The sequence below is a fragment of the Heloderma suspectum genome, chromosome 2 (assembly GCF_057233095.1).
Source record: "Heloderma suspectum isolate Gila_16-S chromosome 2, 16-S_ref, whole genome shotgun sequence".
NCBI lineage: Eukaryota > Metazoa > Chordata > Lepidosauria > Squamata > Helodermatidae > Heloderma > Heloderma suspectum.
This window is the reverse complement of record NC_139459.1, coordinates 124323414-124340633: the sequence shown is the minus strand read 5'-3', so window position 1 is coordinate 124340633 and position 17220 is coordinate 124323414. Positions and strand designations below refer to the sequence as shown.

The 17220-nt window shown below is 45.0% G+C and overlaps 1 protein-coding gene across 2 annotated transcripts in view; it reads right to left on the bottom strand.

Moving 5' to 3' along the window:
* Nucleotides 1-17220, bottom strand: part of LOC146352691 (thioredoxin-like) — a 57342-nt gene that overhangs the window by 18191 nt on the left and 21931 nt on the right. For both annotated transcript variants that reach the window (XM_084834651.1, XM_084834653.1), the window contains exon 2: nt 3516-3620. In XM_084834651.1, coding sequence (XP_084690777.1) covers nt 3516-3620 — 105 coding nt within the window. The remainder of the gene's footprint in view (nt 1-3515; nt 3621-17220) is intronic.

Below are 17220 nucleotides of genomic sequence, written 5' to 3'. Positions count from 1 at the left end.
CCAGTGACCACTAGATCCCTCCAAGAAAACGTCCCAGCATTGGCATTCAGTGTTATACTGCCTCTAAACTTGGAGGCTCCACAGAGCCATTATGACTTATATTCCTATCCGCAAGGAATTTTGTCTAATTCCCTTTTAACGCCATATTTTGGCACGCACTGTACAACATCATGCAGTGGGATGAGAGAAGCGATGCTTGATTGAATTCCCTCTTCTATGCAGCAGTTAAAAGTAGGGCAGCCCTCTCCTTCTTTAATCACCTAAGTGGGAGATCAGTGCAGAACATGCTCCTCATGCCCTTAATGTTGAGGGCAGATAACAGTAATTCCTTACCTCACTCATCTGTCAGTAAATTAGAGCACAATCCTATGGCCCCCCAGACACTGTCTGAGGGGCCATAAGATACTGGGGATTTCTCCCTCCAAAGTTGGAGACAGCACTCCAGCCTTGGAAGAGGATTGGAGATCTGACCCCCTTCCCTCCCCCTCTCCCTTGCAGGCAGTGTGGAAATAACCATGCCAGCTGCCTTCCGAGGTCAGAAAAGCGACATTGGAGACGGGGGAAAGGGGGGCATTTCAGTGGGCGGGGAGGGGATGAGACCAGAGGGGCCAGGATGCAAGCTATTCTGAGACCCCTCCAGCCTCCTTCCTTCCCTCTCCAAAGTGCCATTGTCTACGAAAAAATGCAGGGCAGGAGAACAGGGATGCAAACGGCGCCTCCGCTGCTCCTCCTGCCCTGCATTGGATGATTGAAAGGATCTGAGTTCAGGGGCTTCTGATAATTGAGGGAGCAATCGATAGGATTGCACACTTCATGAATTAAGGTTCTGTTAGTTATGTTTTAGGGAACTGAGACTTGGAAAGAGCGACATGCGCCAAATGTCCTAGTGATTCTCTGATTCCACTTGATTTAAACTCAGGTTGCCAGATCTACACATGACATGGAGCTGCCACAGAAAACAGCATCCCTGTGTCCAGTTCTCCCCCGAAAAGCACAGTTTCATTTGCCCCGTGTTGACACATCATCATCATGCATCATCCCCACTCTTGCTCCACATCATTGGTTGCTGCTGTTGGGAGTAGGGAATGCACAATGTGACAATACCGTAATATGGGGTAAAGGATATGATGTTCTCTGAGGAAAAGCATTAGAACTCGATGCAAGAACGTGTTTCTAAGTGGCAGCTCCATGTCACACAAATGTGTAGTTTCCCCCACAGTCTTTACATATTGGCAATCATAATCGAAATAGACATTACACCATCCTTTGTCAGCCTGGTGCTCTCCAGATGTGTTGGACTACAACTTCCACCTTCCTCAGCCAGCATAGCCAAGGGACACGTTGGCTGGGGATGAGGGAATGTGTAGTCCAGCACATCTGGGGGGCATGGGGGGAGACTGCATTACACATTAATGACTCAGGGATCTATGGAGTAAGCAAAGATATTTTGTTTTGCTCATCTTACAGCTGGAAAAGGGCAGATGATCAAGAATTAATCTGTCTTATGTGCAGGCTTCTATTGCTACCTTTTAAATCTTTCAGCTAAATCACCCAAGGGGCCCTGGAAATTGATTCATTAAAACTAAACAAACTCTAATCTCCTCTCACTTTAAGTGCTTACCTAAAAGCCCATTGTTGCAATATTTAGCAAGATGCATTAGCAACTTGCTCTCTATCTAAATAACCATTTGGCTGCTTAATAGTATTAGATGCCTCTGTTGTTGTCTTCATTATTCCAGGAATGACTGTAGCTATCAGTCACATATGGGGAACTGTTTGGTATCAAAACATTTGTCTGCTTAAAAGAGCAAGCACAATGGACACATTTGCATGAAGCTCATACTGCGTGCTTTGGTTTTGTTTTGTTTTTCCTAACAGGCACCTATACCTGCAATAGCTGTGTGTTACACAGACATTCAGCAGGTACATCTTTCCTCATCCCTTCATTTCCATGCTGGGAAATTCTTTAGCTGTTCAATTTCTGCCTATCACAGCTGTTTAAAGCCATTGTAGTTGTTATCATTGCATTTACTTTATGGGCTCTTCAGGATGTGTGGAACCTTATTGATTTGGGCAAGGGCTCCATGTTGACATACAGAGGTGCCAACTTTTTTTTAACCGAATATGCTGCTGTGCTTTTAACAGTAGCGAGAAACTTGAAGTGCAGTGACAGAAGAAGTTGCAAATGGTGAATATCTCATTGCCACTCATCTTTGAAAGGAGTCCTCCATTAGCATGGAACTGACAGCCCAGAGGTCAAAGCATTACCCTGCCATTCATTTCCTTGCATGACACTGTCTGAAATGATAATTGAATGGATGCCTGCAGATGTCTGAACTAGGCTGAATGCATTTATGCTATTACTAGAACTTTAAATGAGAGCTGTTGTTCTATTGTTAGTATTATTACTGTAGCACCATCAGTGTTTATAGTTTTTATATAATAGCGTCAAAAGGTCCCAAGAAACTTACAATCTAAAGTTAGATTGGGGTGGGATGGGAGAAACAAGGGAGGGAGAGATACAGGAAGAGGCAAGGTTAACACAGGATGGATTTCAGCAAATTCAGTTATATGTATGTAGAAGTCAGTTTGGTCGGGGGTGAAGGCTCAAAGATTAACCCAGCCTTCCCCAAACTGTCACCCCCCTAGATGTGTTCGACTAGAACTCCCATCACCCAACCACTGACCATGTTGGCTGGGGATAATGGGAGTTGCAGTCCAACAAATCTGGTGGGCACCAGGGTAGGGAAACCTGGATTAACCTAAAGGCTTCACTGGAAAGATGGGTTTTGAGATGAGCCTTGAAGGAAGAGACAGAGAGAGAGAGAGAGGTGGCACCCTGGAGGTTTTCTGGCCTAGAAGGGGGTTCTAGGCATAAAAGAGAGCAAAGGTCCATAGCTCGGTGGAAGAGCACACACTCTGCATGCAGAAGTCCCCAGGTTCAATCTTCAGAATTTCCAGTTTAAAAAAGAACACAGGCAAATCTTTGCCAGAGACCCCAGAGAACTGCTCCTAGTCAGAGCAGACCAAAGCAAATTCAGGCCTCCAGGTGTCTGAAACTGGCCCCCTGGGGCTCCCAAGAAGGCCATGCCCCCTTCCCCTTGCCCCAGCCCCTTTCCCCTAACCACCAATGGTTTGGAGGTTTCCCAGCTTTGGTGCAGTTTTTTCCCCTTTCTAAAAGGTTGAAATGCCCCTCCTGAGGCTTAGTTACTGGCAGGAAGAGCTTGAAGCTAAAAGATGCTAATTGTTTAGCTCCGCCCTTTTGCCTTTGGCCCCGCCCCCTTTGCCTTCAGCTCTGCCCACCATTGGTATGTGGCCCCTTAGAGCTTCTCCAAAATGGGATGAAAGAGGCTCTGCACCCCAGAGCAGACAATAGCGGGCTAGATGGAGAAATAGCTTTCTATAAGCCTAAGGGAGAATGAGTACAGTTACTCTGCATTAGTAAAATGAAAGCAACAATGGGTTTACATTTTCTCCTTGCCCTGGGAGGGCAGTGATGGCAACATTAGACTTACATAAAAAAGAGGACGAATCATTTTGCAAGGCCCGCACCATTTTGCTGAAAAGTCGACGACGACAAGGTGAGGTCCTGCACTTTTCAAAAACTCCTCAAATTCTTTCTGTTTGAGAGAAGAAACAGCCAGCAGGTAACGCATTCAATAATCTAGCAGGAGTGGCAAATAAAAAGAAGCATTTGACCTCTGCATTTCTTAGAGGATTACTTTCTTTGCAAATAAAGTATTTTTTATCACCAATATGCTTTATTTGTATAGCTTATTTATTTTATTTTGTTCTTTTAACTGTTTTATACAACCATCACATATCTATTTGCAAAGTCAAGGTCAGCTTTGGATAAATGATTAGAACAATTCCCACAATCAAAGAGAAGGAGGAATGAGACATCAGATTAAAGCACAGAGCATGAAGATGTGCAGGAAGAAAATAATGATTTTTCCAAGTGGCCCCCAAACTAGATAAATTTGCCAAAGGGGAAAAAATGGAGATAAATTCAGACAGAAGGCTTTGAAAACTCTGGCCAGGAGTCCTCTTTTACAGAGTACCATCCCCCATTTGAAGGGCTGTCATGTCCCATTCTAGTTTAAAGACCCACAAGAACTGTTGCCCATCAACAGTTAGCACCTGGACAGCAGACTGAGCAGGCAGGTCACCTGATAACAGTCTTCCACATGATGGTGAGATGTCATGTATTTCTATTTAAATTATAATTATTATTTCTAAATTTGCATCTATACCTATAAATTAGCATATGCAAATTTTATGCAAACCACCATCCTCTTTTTTGGCAATTCATCAGCGGCCACCCTATACTGACTATAAGCACTCTGGATTTAGTTTGAAATACCACCCTTGGCGATTACCTCAGTTACTGAGGTGCACTGGAAAGCACGAATGGGACCTCTTGGTGGGACGGGTTAAGAACATAAGAAGAGCCCTGCTGGATCACACCAAGGGTCCATCTAGTCCAGCATTCTGTGGCCAGCCAGCTGCCCATGGGAAACTCACAAGCAGGACATGAGTGCAAAAGTACCCTCCCACCCGTGTTCCCCAGTAACTGGTGTACATAGGCATGCTGCCTCTGATATTGAAGGTACACAGAGCCATCAGGACAAGTGGCCATTGATAGCCTTCTCCTCCATGAATTTGTCCAACCCCCTTTTAAACCCATCCAAATTGGTGGCCATCACTACGTCTTGTGGAAGTGAATTCCATAGTTTAACTATACACTGTGTGAAGAAGTCCTTTGCTTCCACTTTGCAAAGTGTACTGCTGGTTGCTCTGGTTTAAATACAGGGGAGTGGCCACTAAAGATCAGTATCAGACATTCAATCCTAGCAGGGCAACCTGGCTCTCAGGCAGTTGCTGTGCCTCACGGAACACCTCTGAAATGCCCTCTTTAGTTGACAACGCACTGAAGGAGACAGCTTGAAACTCCCTCTCCTGCAGAGACCTCCTCCTGCTCTCCTGTTCCCATGGAAGATGCCCCTAATTGAGAAGCAGAGGCCTCCGTCAAGGTCCTATCTCCCGGCTGTGAGAGATAAGCCACATCAGCGTCCTATGTCTCACCCATCCCAGCTCATAAGACAGTGGGAGGCCTGGCAGAACTGAGTTCTCAGAGGCCTGGCTTCCCTCGAATGGGCCTGCCTCTACAGCATCCCCTTCTGACTCAGAATCATTGTCGGAGGTTATAGCTTCCCCCAAGGTGGGGCAAAGTCCCATACCCTCTCCACTGTCTCCACACCATGCATAATTTTGTACACCTCTATCATGTCTCTCCTTACTCCCCTCTTTTCTAAGCTAAACAATCTCAAACATTGTAGCCTTTCCTCACAGGGGAGCTTTTACTCATAGGGGCGCTGCTCCAGGGTTCAGAAAAAAGCGGAAGTGGCATGGCCACAGATTACTGCAAAACTGTGTGTGTGAATACAAAACTGTGTGTGTGAATATGGGAATGCTATGTTAAAGCGGGAAGGGGGGAGGGGTTGAACATGAGTGGATGTGAGAATGTGAATGGGTAAAGGAAATGCAGAAAAGCTATTACAAACAAAATCACATCTGTACATTTTTGTGAGAGTCCACAGGTGGGCAACCTGCAGCCCATAGGCCACATGCAGCCCGTGGAGCCCAGGAACCTCACCCATTTATCCCCGCTGACCAGACACCAGCTGGGCTGCACATCTCAAGATGGCTGTTTCCCCACCAGTGGCACAGTAGAGCCAGGGCTCCATGCAGTGAACCTTGTAGGTACGGGTATGTTTATGTGTGTGTGGTTTCGGGTGTGAATGTGTACATGTGCATGAGTGAACTGGTGAGTATGTAAGTGAATATCTGCGTGGGTGTGTGTAAAAGTGAATGAGTGTTTGTGTGAGTCAGTGTGTGTGTGTGTGTGTGTATGTGAATGGGGGTGTGTGTGTCCTAGTCCTGCCCATCACTGCTCCACCCATTCATGCGACCCCCAAAAGGTTCTGCAGCCACCAATGTGGCCCTTCACTCCCCAAAAAAGTTTGCCCACCCCTGTGTTAGACATGATTCCCTTGATCCAGTAAGGCAATATGTGCATGGAACACTCTCTGGATCAAAAAGGAATATAAAGTATTTTTCATTGAACACGCTCAGTGAAAGATAACTCTTCCTGTGCATATGATGCTCTTTGCTGGCCACATATCCAGCTGCTGAAAACATGGAGAGTGATGGCTCTGACAGAAGTGATCACCTCTTTCTGCGAGGTGAAGTCCAATCAACCCTTCCACACTCCCTTCTGATGGATGATCCTTGCTCTCAGCAGAATGCTGCCCATCTGTTTGAGGGAGCCCCTTGCATGAAGCCACAGGATCCCGTTTAGGTTTCTTTGCAGAGAAGGCCAAGAACTAATCTTTCTTTCTTTCTTTCTTTCTTTCTTTCTTTCTTTCTTTCTTTCTTACATTTCTATACTGCCCAATAGGAGAAGCTCTCTGGGCATTTAATATGTATGGACAGAATTGTTAGCTCCATTACAATGACCCACAACAAGGGAGATAAAAGGGAAAACAAGCCAACAGATTCCAACCATTTACTTAGGGCAAATGAGCTTGTGGCTCCTCTAAAAGCATATACAATTGCCTAGCCTCTTCTGCAGTGGGTGCAAACAAGAGCCTAGCCTTTTCAGCGTATAATCACCCATTCATTCTTGAGTTTAAAAAAAAACCTTGAATGCTACTACTCACTTCTATATAATATTATCTTGACTCAATTTATCTATTAAGAATTCAAGACCTCTTCTTTTCTGCAAAAGTGCTGGGTCAAGATTGACCAGAAAGTAATGTATTTTAAGAGGATTTGATGTGGTTCCATTTTTATATCTCATATGTGGACATGTCAGGTGTTTGAAAACCACAAGCAAGCACAGAAGATTTTCTGAGTTCCTAATGGGCTCTGTAGCTGGTGAGCTGCATTTGGCCTGCTGGATAACAAGTTATACAGGTCTGCTGGCAGCTCAACAGGAGATTTAACACTATTCAGGAATTACATCTGTTATTTTGTGTATATAGTTTACACGTTCAGGATCAACAGCTTGCAAGGTATTGGGTAATCACTTCTGACATCACAAAGAGCAGGGGGCAGGGGGGTTGCAAATAACTAATTTATTTAGTTATTTGCAATAACCACCCATCACCAGGTCCAGAAAGGGAAAAAGGAGAAAGAAATGTTTGTTCATTACCTATCGTAGATTTGATTTCTGTCAATTGAGTATCTGGCTTTCCATCAAATATCAAGCCAATTCTACAGTGACAGGTATTACAACACTTGCCTGGTCATGTATATTCTGTATCATGGTGGGTACTACCAAAGAACCCTCTTGAAGCTGTTTTCTTCTCTCTGTTTATCATCAGAAGGTGACTGAGGTCAGATCAGGTTGCTAGGAGGCTTTTATGACATACAAAAATGTGTCACCTCAAGTGTTAAAATGCATCACCTTTCAACATTCAGCTGCTACAACATCACTTGGAGAAGCAAGAGGTTTACCTTCATGGAAGAGTCCCTGGTCTGTTGGATTGCCACCTCTTTTTTGGCCAGGCTTTTGTGCCTTTCACAGCAGCCTGGCACACAGAAATGTAGCCATTGAAGCTTTATTTCATGCCTGGAAAAAAAGTCAGCTGCTCAGTTTCTATAGGCTGCTCTTAGAGGCACAGGAGTATGGCCAGTAAAGAAGATGGCAACCGTAGGTGTAAATGAAGGATCATTGTCCTTTCTCCACTGGGTGTTTAAATGCCAGGCACTGTGAACTCCAAAACAGGAGTTATGGGTCAGACATTGGTTCTCTGCATCACGAGCGCTGCTGGCTGGAAAAGGGAACTGAAGGTGGTTTGAGGCAGAATAGGCTGGATCCAGATTTAAGCTGCATCAATTACTCAGGGGCAAGTGGACTTTCCCACCCCCTCCTTCCCAGGGCTGCCCCACTGAAAATGCTACACAGACAGCATTAGAGACCGATCTAAACAGAGATGCTTTCTGAGGCAATTTAGGCAAAATCAGGATTTTCACTGCATTGAATTAGCTCCTTTCATGGCGCTGTATTCTTCCAACCGAAGCCACATTAGTTCAGGGTTGGGTGGGTGGAGTCCTGTGTGTAGAAATGAACATCATCAATTGTGTGGGTGTGAGGCAGCCAATGAGCGGAGGCTTCTCCCCCTCCCCTCCCCCCTGACGTGTTCAATGATGTGCAGTGGAGGACTTACTTATGAGTAGATGTTCATGAAACTCCCACATACACACACATTTATGAGGCGGGCGGGTGGGCAGCTGCTGCTGCCCAGAGACTGAGCAGAATGAGTGGGAGCTCAAGAGGTGCTGAGAGCAGAGAGCGCGGAGCTGGGGAGGAGGGAGAGCGACTCGCACATTGTCTTTGGTGTATATTCACTGCCCAGTCAACAGGCTCCCCACCACCGCTCCTCCTGTGCGTGCTCAATGAAGTGCTTCCAGCTTTTCTTAGCTATGCTGGTTCGTAGGGGCACAGCTTCGAATCAACAGGCTTTCCCCCTGCCCCTCCTCGCTCGCGTGCTCTTAAAGTGCAGTGGCGGAAGGGCTTCGTAGTAGACATGTTCCACAAACATCCGCCCTTGCGTCCTATGCTCGTTTGGGTCCACCCTTTAATGACACCACTTTCCCTTCCACCAATCAGTGCTGCTCTCCTCCAGCCCACACTGAAGGCAGTTCAGGTCATATAGACTCCCAAACTGCGTTCAAGCCACCATGATGGGAAAATCTACCACAAAAAGGATTTGCAATAACACGATTTTTAAAGCTTGAAAAATCGTGCCTGCTACGGGGATGGCCATGTGTCACCTGACATGGTCGTCTTTGGGGAGCAGTAGAACTGGAGTAAAACCCCCATGTGGATTGGCCCCCTGTTGAATGAGATAACCTGTAGTGTGGGGGAAGGATGGATCACCAAAAATCAGGTGGAGGGACCTTTCACAAGGAGAGCCTTTCCTTTCACAGAGGACACATCCCGGATCCAACCCAATATTAGCACCACAGCCAGAATCTTCTTGGGCCTGGGAATTGAATGATCCCAGAGAGCCAGTATAATGTCACTGTTTGCCATAAACCTCCCGGGTCTACTTCACTCACTAACCCTTTTCAGAAGAGTGGCCGAAGCTCCACACACACGATGGCTTGTATGGGGGGGGGGGACCATTGTGGCAGCAGGCTCCACCCCTGCCAAATCCATGTTCCAATACATGTCCTATGCATGCTCAGCAAGCTCTGGGAGCCCCAGCCACACTTCTGAAAGGGGCTCATTTGTCCGGGCAATTCATTGCTGGGGGAAACCACCAAGGCCAGATCTACATGGAAACGCATGCAGAAGCGTTTTCAGCTTTTATCTGGATTATCATGAAATTGGCTTTGGCCCATCAGTGGCACATGGAGAAAGAAAAGCAGAGTATACACCACCTAAAGACCCACTTTCACAAGTCACACAAGAGCACTTTAAACTGCCTTACTCTGAGGCTGGGTGGAGTCCCACCAGTTGAAGTGAATGTCATCAACCGCAGAGATGCTGCTGAGCGAATGAGAGAGGCTTGTTCCCCACCCTGTCTATGCTCCTGCTACTGGCTGCCCCCTCTCCTTCCCCTCTGTGTATTCTTTAGTTTTCAGTGTATTGTGGTAACAATACCGTGAAATACCGCTGCTACAGACTCCCACTACTGGCTGCCCCCTCTCCTTCCGCTAGCATTTTCCTCAGGTTTTGCATTTGGAAATATTGTTTACATAGGCTGTTCCTACACAACTGTGCCTTTCAACTCGTCTCCTGTCGGCAGATACTGAGATAGTAGTTTTCTCAGTCAGAGGATGTGTAAATACGGTGTGAGTCATATTTTGACACACTACTTTGTACAGCCATGAGGTTTTGCCCACATAATGTAAACTTTCCAAGTAATTCTTTGCTGGCTTATCTTTGGCCTAGGGTAGAATCAGGAGTGGGCAATGAACAAAAGCCCAAGACTGCTAATTAGGTTTGAGGCCTATGTTGAAGCATGGTTGGACAAAGCATGGTTGGCTAGATACAGACATCCACAGTAACCTAATATTACTGGTGTTATTTACCACGCACATTTTTTACAGGGCCTGCCATCAATCAGTTATGTGATTGAAACTGCATATAGTCTTGTCCCAAAGAAGAAAGACAGCCTTTACTCAGATGGTTTGCAAGTTTGAGATAAGGTTTAAGCCTTGGGATATGATCCTAAGTATACTTATTGGGAGTTTACCCCATTGGGTTAAGTGGAACACACTTTTTTCTCCCCAAAAAACAAACAAACATGAGTGGGATCAGGTTTCACTATAATTCTTACTGTTCTTATTCAGCAACAGTTTGCTCAGTTGCATTCATTCCGTTCAGCTGCATCTGAGGCCAGATCTAAACACTGCATTCACCTCATGATGTATGGAGTTTTCACATGGTGTTCTGATAGTTTGCAATGTTTATCACAGGCAGGTGGGATTGTTGAGTGTCATGCTTTCCACCTCAGGAATTCCATGATAGTTTGGCATACTTTCCTACTTGTTTGGCAAGTGTAATGTTTATATTAAGTTTACGTGGGTACTGGCACAGCCAGAGGGAATCATTAGTCTGTGAGTAGAGTGACTACGGAAACAGAATACAAAATTTCCAGTTCAATGCTACTTATTCTTGACAGGATATGATTTCGCAATGCAGTACCCCTCCCCCCAGAACATACATATCCGAATACAGAAAAATAAGCTATTCATCACACAAGACAGGTTTAGAGCAAATAAATACATCGCAACATTATACATGCCACAACAACACCTGTGATAAGTGTAATGTTTAGACCTGGCCTGGCTGAACATGACACTGCAGCACAATTACAATACAGATAAATAGTGACCAGGTTTGCATCATCGTAGGGTGGTTAATAATCCATAGTAGCTTGTTAACTCAAAAACAATAGAATGATCTCAGCACGAATCCAAGGCAAACCATTCAACATCACAGTAATTCAAGTCTATGCCCCAACCACTGAGGCTGAAGAAGTTGAGGTTGATCGGTTCTATGAAGATCTACAACACCTTCTAGAACTAACACCAAAAAAAGATGTCCTCTTCATCATAGGGGATTGGAATGCTAAAGTAGGAAGTCAAGAAATCACCGGGATAACAGGCAGGCATGGCCTTGGTGTACAAAATGAAGCAGGACAAAAGCTAAAAGAGTTTTGCCAAGAGAACACGCTGATCATAGCAAACACTCTTTTCCAACAGCACAAGAGGCGACTCTACACATGGACATCACCAGATGGTCAATATCGAAATCAGATTGATTATGTCCTTTGCAGCCAAAGATGGACAAGCTCTATACAGTCAGTAAAAACAAGACCTGAAGCTGACTGTGGCTCAGATCATGAGCTTCTTATCGCAAAATTTCAGCTTAAATTGAAGAACATAGGAAAAACCACTAAACCATTCAGGTATGACCTAATTCATATCCCTGATGAATATACAGTGGAGGTGAGGAATAGATTTAAGGGATTAGACCTGATAGAGTGCCTGAGGAACTATGGACGCAGGTCCGTAACATTGTTCAGGAGGCAGCAACTCAATCCATACCAAAGAAAAAGAAATGCAAGAAAGAAAAGTGGCTGTCTGAGGAGGCTTTACAAGTAGCTGAGGAAAGAAGGGAAGCGAAAAGCAAGGTAGAGAGGGGAAGATATATCCAACTGAATGCAGAGTTCCAGAGAATAGCAAGGAGAGACAAGAAGGCCTTCCTAAATGAACATGCAAAGAAATCGAGGAAAACAACAGAATGGGAAAGATTACAGATCTCTTCAAGAAAATCGGAGATATCAAGGGAACGTTTTGTGCAAAGACAGGCATGATAAAGGACAAAAAAGGCAGGGACCTAACAGAAGCAGATGAGATTAAGAAGAGGTGGAAAGAATACACAGAAGAACTATACAGGAAAGATCTGAATGTCCCTGATAGCCATGATAGTGCGGTCACTGAACTTGAGCCGGGCATCCTAGAGAGTGAAGTCAAGTGGGCCTTAGGAAGCATTACTAACAACAAAGCTAGCGGAGATGACAGTATTCCAGCTGAGCTATTAAAAACCCTAAAAGATGATGCTGTTAAAGTGCTGCACTCAATATGCCAACACATTTGGAACACTCAACAGTGGCCACAAGACTGGAAAAGGTCAGTTTACATTCCAATTCCAAAGAAGGGCAACACCAAAGAGTGTTCTAACTACCGTACAATTGCGCTCATTTCACATGCCAGCAAGGTTATGCTCAGAATCCTACAAGCTAGGCTTCAGCAGTATGTGAACCGAGAACTACTGGAAGTACAAGCTGGGTTTCGAAGAGGCAGAAGAACTAGAGTTCAAATCGCCAACATTTGCTGGATCACGGAGAAAGCAAGAGAATTCCAGAAAAACGTCTATTTCTGCTTCATTGACTACGCTAAAGCCTTTGATTATGTGGATCACAATAAACTGTGACAAATTCGTAAAGAGATGGGAGTACCAGACCACCCTACCTGTCTCCTGAGAAACCTGTACGAGGGCCAAGAAGCAACAGTAAGAACCGGACATAGAACAACTGATTGGTTCAAAATTGGGAAAGGAGTACGACAAGGCTGCATATTGTCACCCTGCTTTTTTAACTTATATCTGAATACATCATGAGAAACGCCGGGTTGGATGAATCACAGGTCGGAATGAAGATTGCCGGGAGAATTATCAACAACCTCCGATATGCAGACGATACCACCCTAATGGCAGAAAGCAAAGAAGATCTAAAGAGCCTCTTGCTGAGGGTGAAAGTGGAGAGTGCAAAAGCTGGTTTGAAACTCAACATTAAAAAAACTAAGATCATGGCATCTGGCCACCTAATATTTTGGCCACCTAATGCGAAGAGAAAAGTCACTGGAAAAGACCCTGATGCTGGGAAAGATTGAAGGCAAAAGGAGAAGGGGATGGCGGAGGATGAGATGGCTAGATAGCATCACGGATGCAATTAATATGAACTTGAGTACACTCCGGGAGAGAGCAGCGGACAGGAAGGCCTGGCGTGCTATGGTCCATGGGGTCAGGAAGAGTCGGACACGACTTAATGACTGAACAACAACAGCTTGTTAACTGTCCTGTGCATGCCAGGGGGATTAGCATAATTACCCTCTGCAGTGTGGCTTGTTGTGTTGTGCAAACTCAGCCAGGGTGGCACGTTGCCATGGGTAACAGGCCACGCAGAGTCCTACAACAGCCCATGGGCAACAAGCCACCTTGGTCAGATTCGCACAACAATGATAAGCTGCGCTGCTGAGGGTAATTATGCCAATATCCCCAGCATGTGTGGCAGGAAAAATAAGCCACCAGGGCTTATTTTCCCAGCAGTGATCGTGTGAACCAGGCCAATGTGAAACTGAGGGTAAACATAGCAGCATGAGCAGTGATGGGAACTGTGCTATTTGAGTTATCTATGCCAGATGAGGATTGATGGGTTTTCTGTCCTTGTATTTTGTTTGTGTGCCTCTGTGTGAGCATCAGTGACAGAGAGAAGGCACTAATTAATATTTTACTTAATGAGAGGTGGCTTAAATGTATTTCAAAGTGGCCCAAACGTATTTTAAATAAACAAATAAATAATGGATCAAAATACCTGAGTCTGGGCCTGAAGCGACAGGAGTAGAGAGAACGGTACAGGGACAGTTAATTAAAACAAAATTTGATCATTTCCAAACCAATGAAAGGTGTCAAATCTTTATTCATCCTGAGGGCCAAATTCAGTTTCAGGGAAGCTCGGTGGGGCCACTTTCCAGGGGTAGGCTGTACTGAAGGCAATGGGGTTAGGGCAAAAGGCAATAGGGAAGGGCCAAAATACCAAAAATTCCAACGTATTTTAGATTAAGGGTGCAATCCTATGCATAGACAGGGAAAAAAGTCCTACAACTCCCAGCATGCCCTAGCCAGCCATGCTGGCTAGGGCATGCTGGGAGTGTAGACCTTTTTTCTGTCTAAACATGCATAGGATTGCACCTTATGCCTGTTACTGCCAGTAACTAAGCCTTACGAGAGGCATTTCAACTTTGTCAGAATGGGGAGAAATTGCTCAAAAGCTGGGAAACCACCGGATGACTGGCAGTTAGGAGGGAGAGCAGAAACCACCTGATAATGTGGGGAACCACCTGGAGAACCCCAGAGGGCCAGATTTGGTCCCTGGGCCTGAGGTTCAACATCCCTGGATTAAAGAAAGCAGCACTTCATACAGAGGATAACCAGCCTCCAGATTACAAAACTGAAGGATTATTTATTTATCTATCTTTCTATCACATTTGTATCCCATCCTTAAGAAATAGGCTAAGACAGCCTTAGCCAGCCTGATGCCTTCCAGATGAGTTCAATAGCAGCCACAAATCCAATACATCTGGATGGCCCCAGATGGGGGAAATCTGGGCCAAGAGAACAACTGGCTGAGCCAGTAGTCAAACCCAGATCTCCTTGGTAAAAACCCAAATGATATTTAATATGATAAATTATATTTCCAGTACACACTTGGTCTCTGTCACTGAGGATAAGGCTGTTATATGGTATGCAAGGAACTGGTGCTTCTTGTATTGGCTCTGAACGGATCATGTTTTGCTGTCCTCTCATTTGATCTTTTGACTGCTTAAAATGCCACACTTATTTGGAATGTTGCATTTTTAAAAATTCTGCATCAACTCCGAAATTGGTGAATTCATTTTTGCACAGCTTATTTTTTCTCTTTGGTGTGTGTTATTTAATTGTGTCATTTGTAATGGGATACCTTTTTCTCACAAGGCATACAGGACAGTAATTGGGCAAATATATTTGCCTGAAATCATTGCTTCAGTTCTACACTTTTGAATGATTAATGGCGTAATGAACCAACTAGACATGAATGCTGGCTTTGGGAAACAAGGGAACTAATTAAACTTGAACTTCTGCTCAAATCTAGATCTTATCTCACATAATGAAACCAAGGTTTAATTCAACAGTCTTAACTTGGTGTAGTACTATACACACTTTCCCGGGAGTAAGCCTCATCCAGTGCAATAGACTTACTTCTGAGTAGACATGCCTAGGCTTACAGTATTAATCTGTTAAATCAAATTTCACATGCAGTGTTCACACTGGATGCAAACCAGAAAACTTCAGCCTAAATAGTCTGTTCCCCTCGTTGGAACATCAGTATGTTTATTAACACACTCTGTCCCCCAAGTGTAAATTATTTTACCTAGAATAATAACATACCTGTCTATAAAACCAAGAATAGAAATGAGTTGGAAGAGAGAACAGAAACTAAAATATCTTAATGATAATAGTTTCCATTACATTTAATTCAAGGTGTTGGTACTTACCTTTAAAGCTCTAGATGGCTTGGGACCCAAATATATGAAGTACTGTCTCCTTCCCATATCAACTGGCCCTGTTTTATGATCTTCTGCCCAGGGCCTTTTCCAAGTACCTCAGTACTTGTATCAGAGGCGCACACAATTCACCTACAAGGGAGAGGCCTTCTGAGCAGTGGACTTCAGTGAGGGAATGCCCTCCCCAAAGAAGTTCACTTGACACCTACATTGTAAATTTTTGGATGCCAAGCAGCATTATTTTATTCACTGAGCCATTTTAATCTGTTGCAAATCCTAGTCTGCTTTTAATGACTTTATTTGCTGTTTTATTATTCTTATTTTGTATTATGGTAACATTTTTGTTGCACACTACCCTGAAATCCATCTATAATAATAAGAGAATGTATAACTGTCTGTCATCACCATAGTCCCAAGACCATGAAACCCAGACAGCTGAAACTTGGCATGCATACTAAGGGGACACTAGGGGGTGTGCTCCCCAGGGTTACTTGGTTTTTTAAATACACTGATTAATTTTAATTAATTAAAATGTGTCCATGTGGTTGAAGCCTGCAGTAACACCTTCAGCCACAAGGGACACACCTGGCTAACCAGCACATAGATTTGCAGTCCATACAGTTTGAAGCCAGGGGAGATTAGTAGGCTGAGGAACAGAGTTATACACCTGCTGTGGACAGACCCCTCCCTCAGGCTGCACTACGGCAGGGGCTGTACCTATGGGTGCCAACTGCCATGGGTCTGTAACTTTGCTTGAAGTCTTTGGCTAATCCAACCTGTGTGAAGCAGGGTACATTTGCTAGTGTTTTAATAGTAAAATAATAAATAAAATTTCATGAAATCAGCTCCATCATGGGGTCAGCTCCTGTTAATTGGTATCACCCACAAGCATTACACATTAAAGAGGCTTGATTAAATGATGAAATAATGTAACTAGACTTTGCAGGACATACAGAGCTGGCTGCTGCTCAAAGCAACAGCCCAATGTCTCAACTTCCTCTAACACCAGGGGTGCAGTGGGGGGGGGGGTGTCACACCAGGACGAAAACCCAGGACTTTTTTTGGAGCCGGGTCTCTCCCACTGCCAGCCTACCTCTGTGGGGCAGGCGGCTGGAAGAGCTTGAGATGCTGTTGTGAGCGCGCGCTGCTGTTGCTGCTAGCTACGGCAGCTGGAGCAGCTCCCTGCGGCCATGGGTGCCAAGCTAGCAGAAGGCTACAAGGGGAGGGAGCCATCGTCGCTATGGGAGGGAGAAAGGGAGTTGCGGGCTTGTGTGACATGTTTCCCTCCTTCGTCTTGGCTGTCTGCATGGAGAGCGCGCCTGACTTTGTACACTCCCCTTCCTCCGTTCCCTTCCTTCCCCTCCTCTTGATCCCTCCTCCCCCCCCCCCCCATATGTGGAAATAGAGAGCTGGGAAGAAAAATAAAAGCTCCAGCCAGGAGGAGGAAGAAAGGGGGGGGGGAGGAGAAGGAGGAGGCTGGGTCTAAGAAAGCTCCTGCAGCCTTTCTGTGTTTTTCCTTCTGCTTTTCCCTGTGTGCTTAGTGGGAGGGAAACCGGGGAAGGTGGGGTCTGTCTGTGTTGTGCCACTGTACAGCACATGGTCTTGAGGAGGTTGCATTAAAAAAAGGGAGGTGCAGGCCCCTAGAAGTTAATGGGGCATAAACACTCATGGATTCCTGACAGGCCTCTTTGATTTCTTTATAATAACAAAACAGCCTGTTTGGCTGTTGCATCTGAAAGAGGCAGTGAGTGAGTTTATGTCTCTTTCTTGTGAGTGTGTGTGTATGAGAGAGTGCATCAATGTGTGTTTTATGTT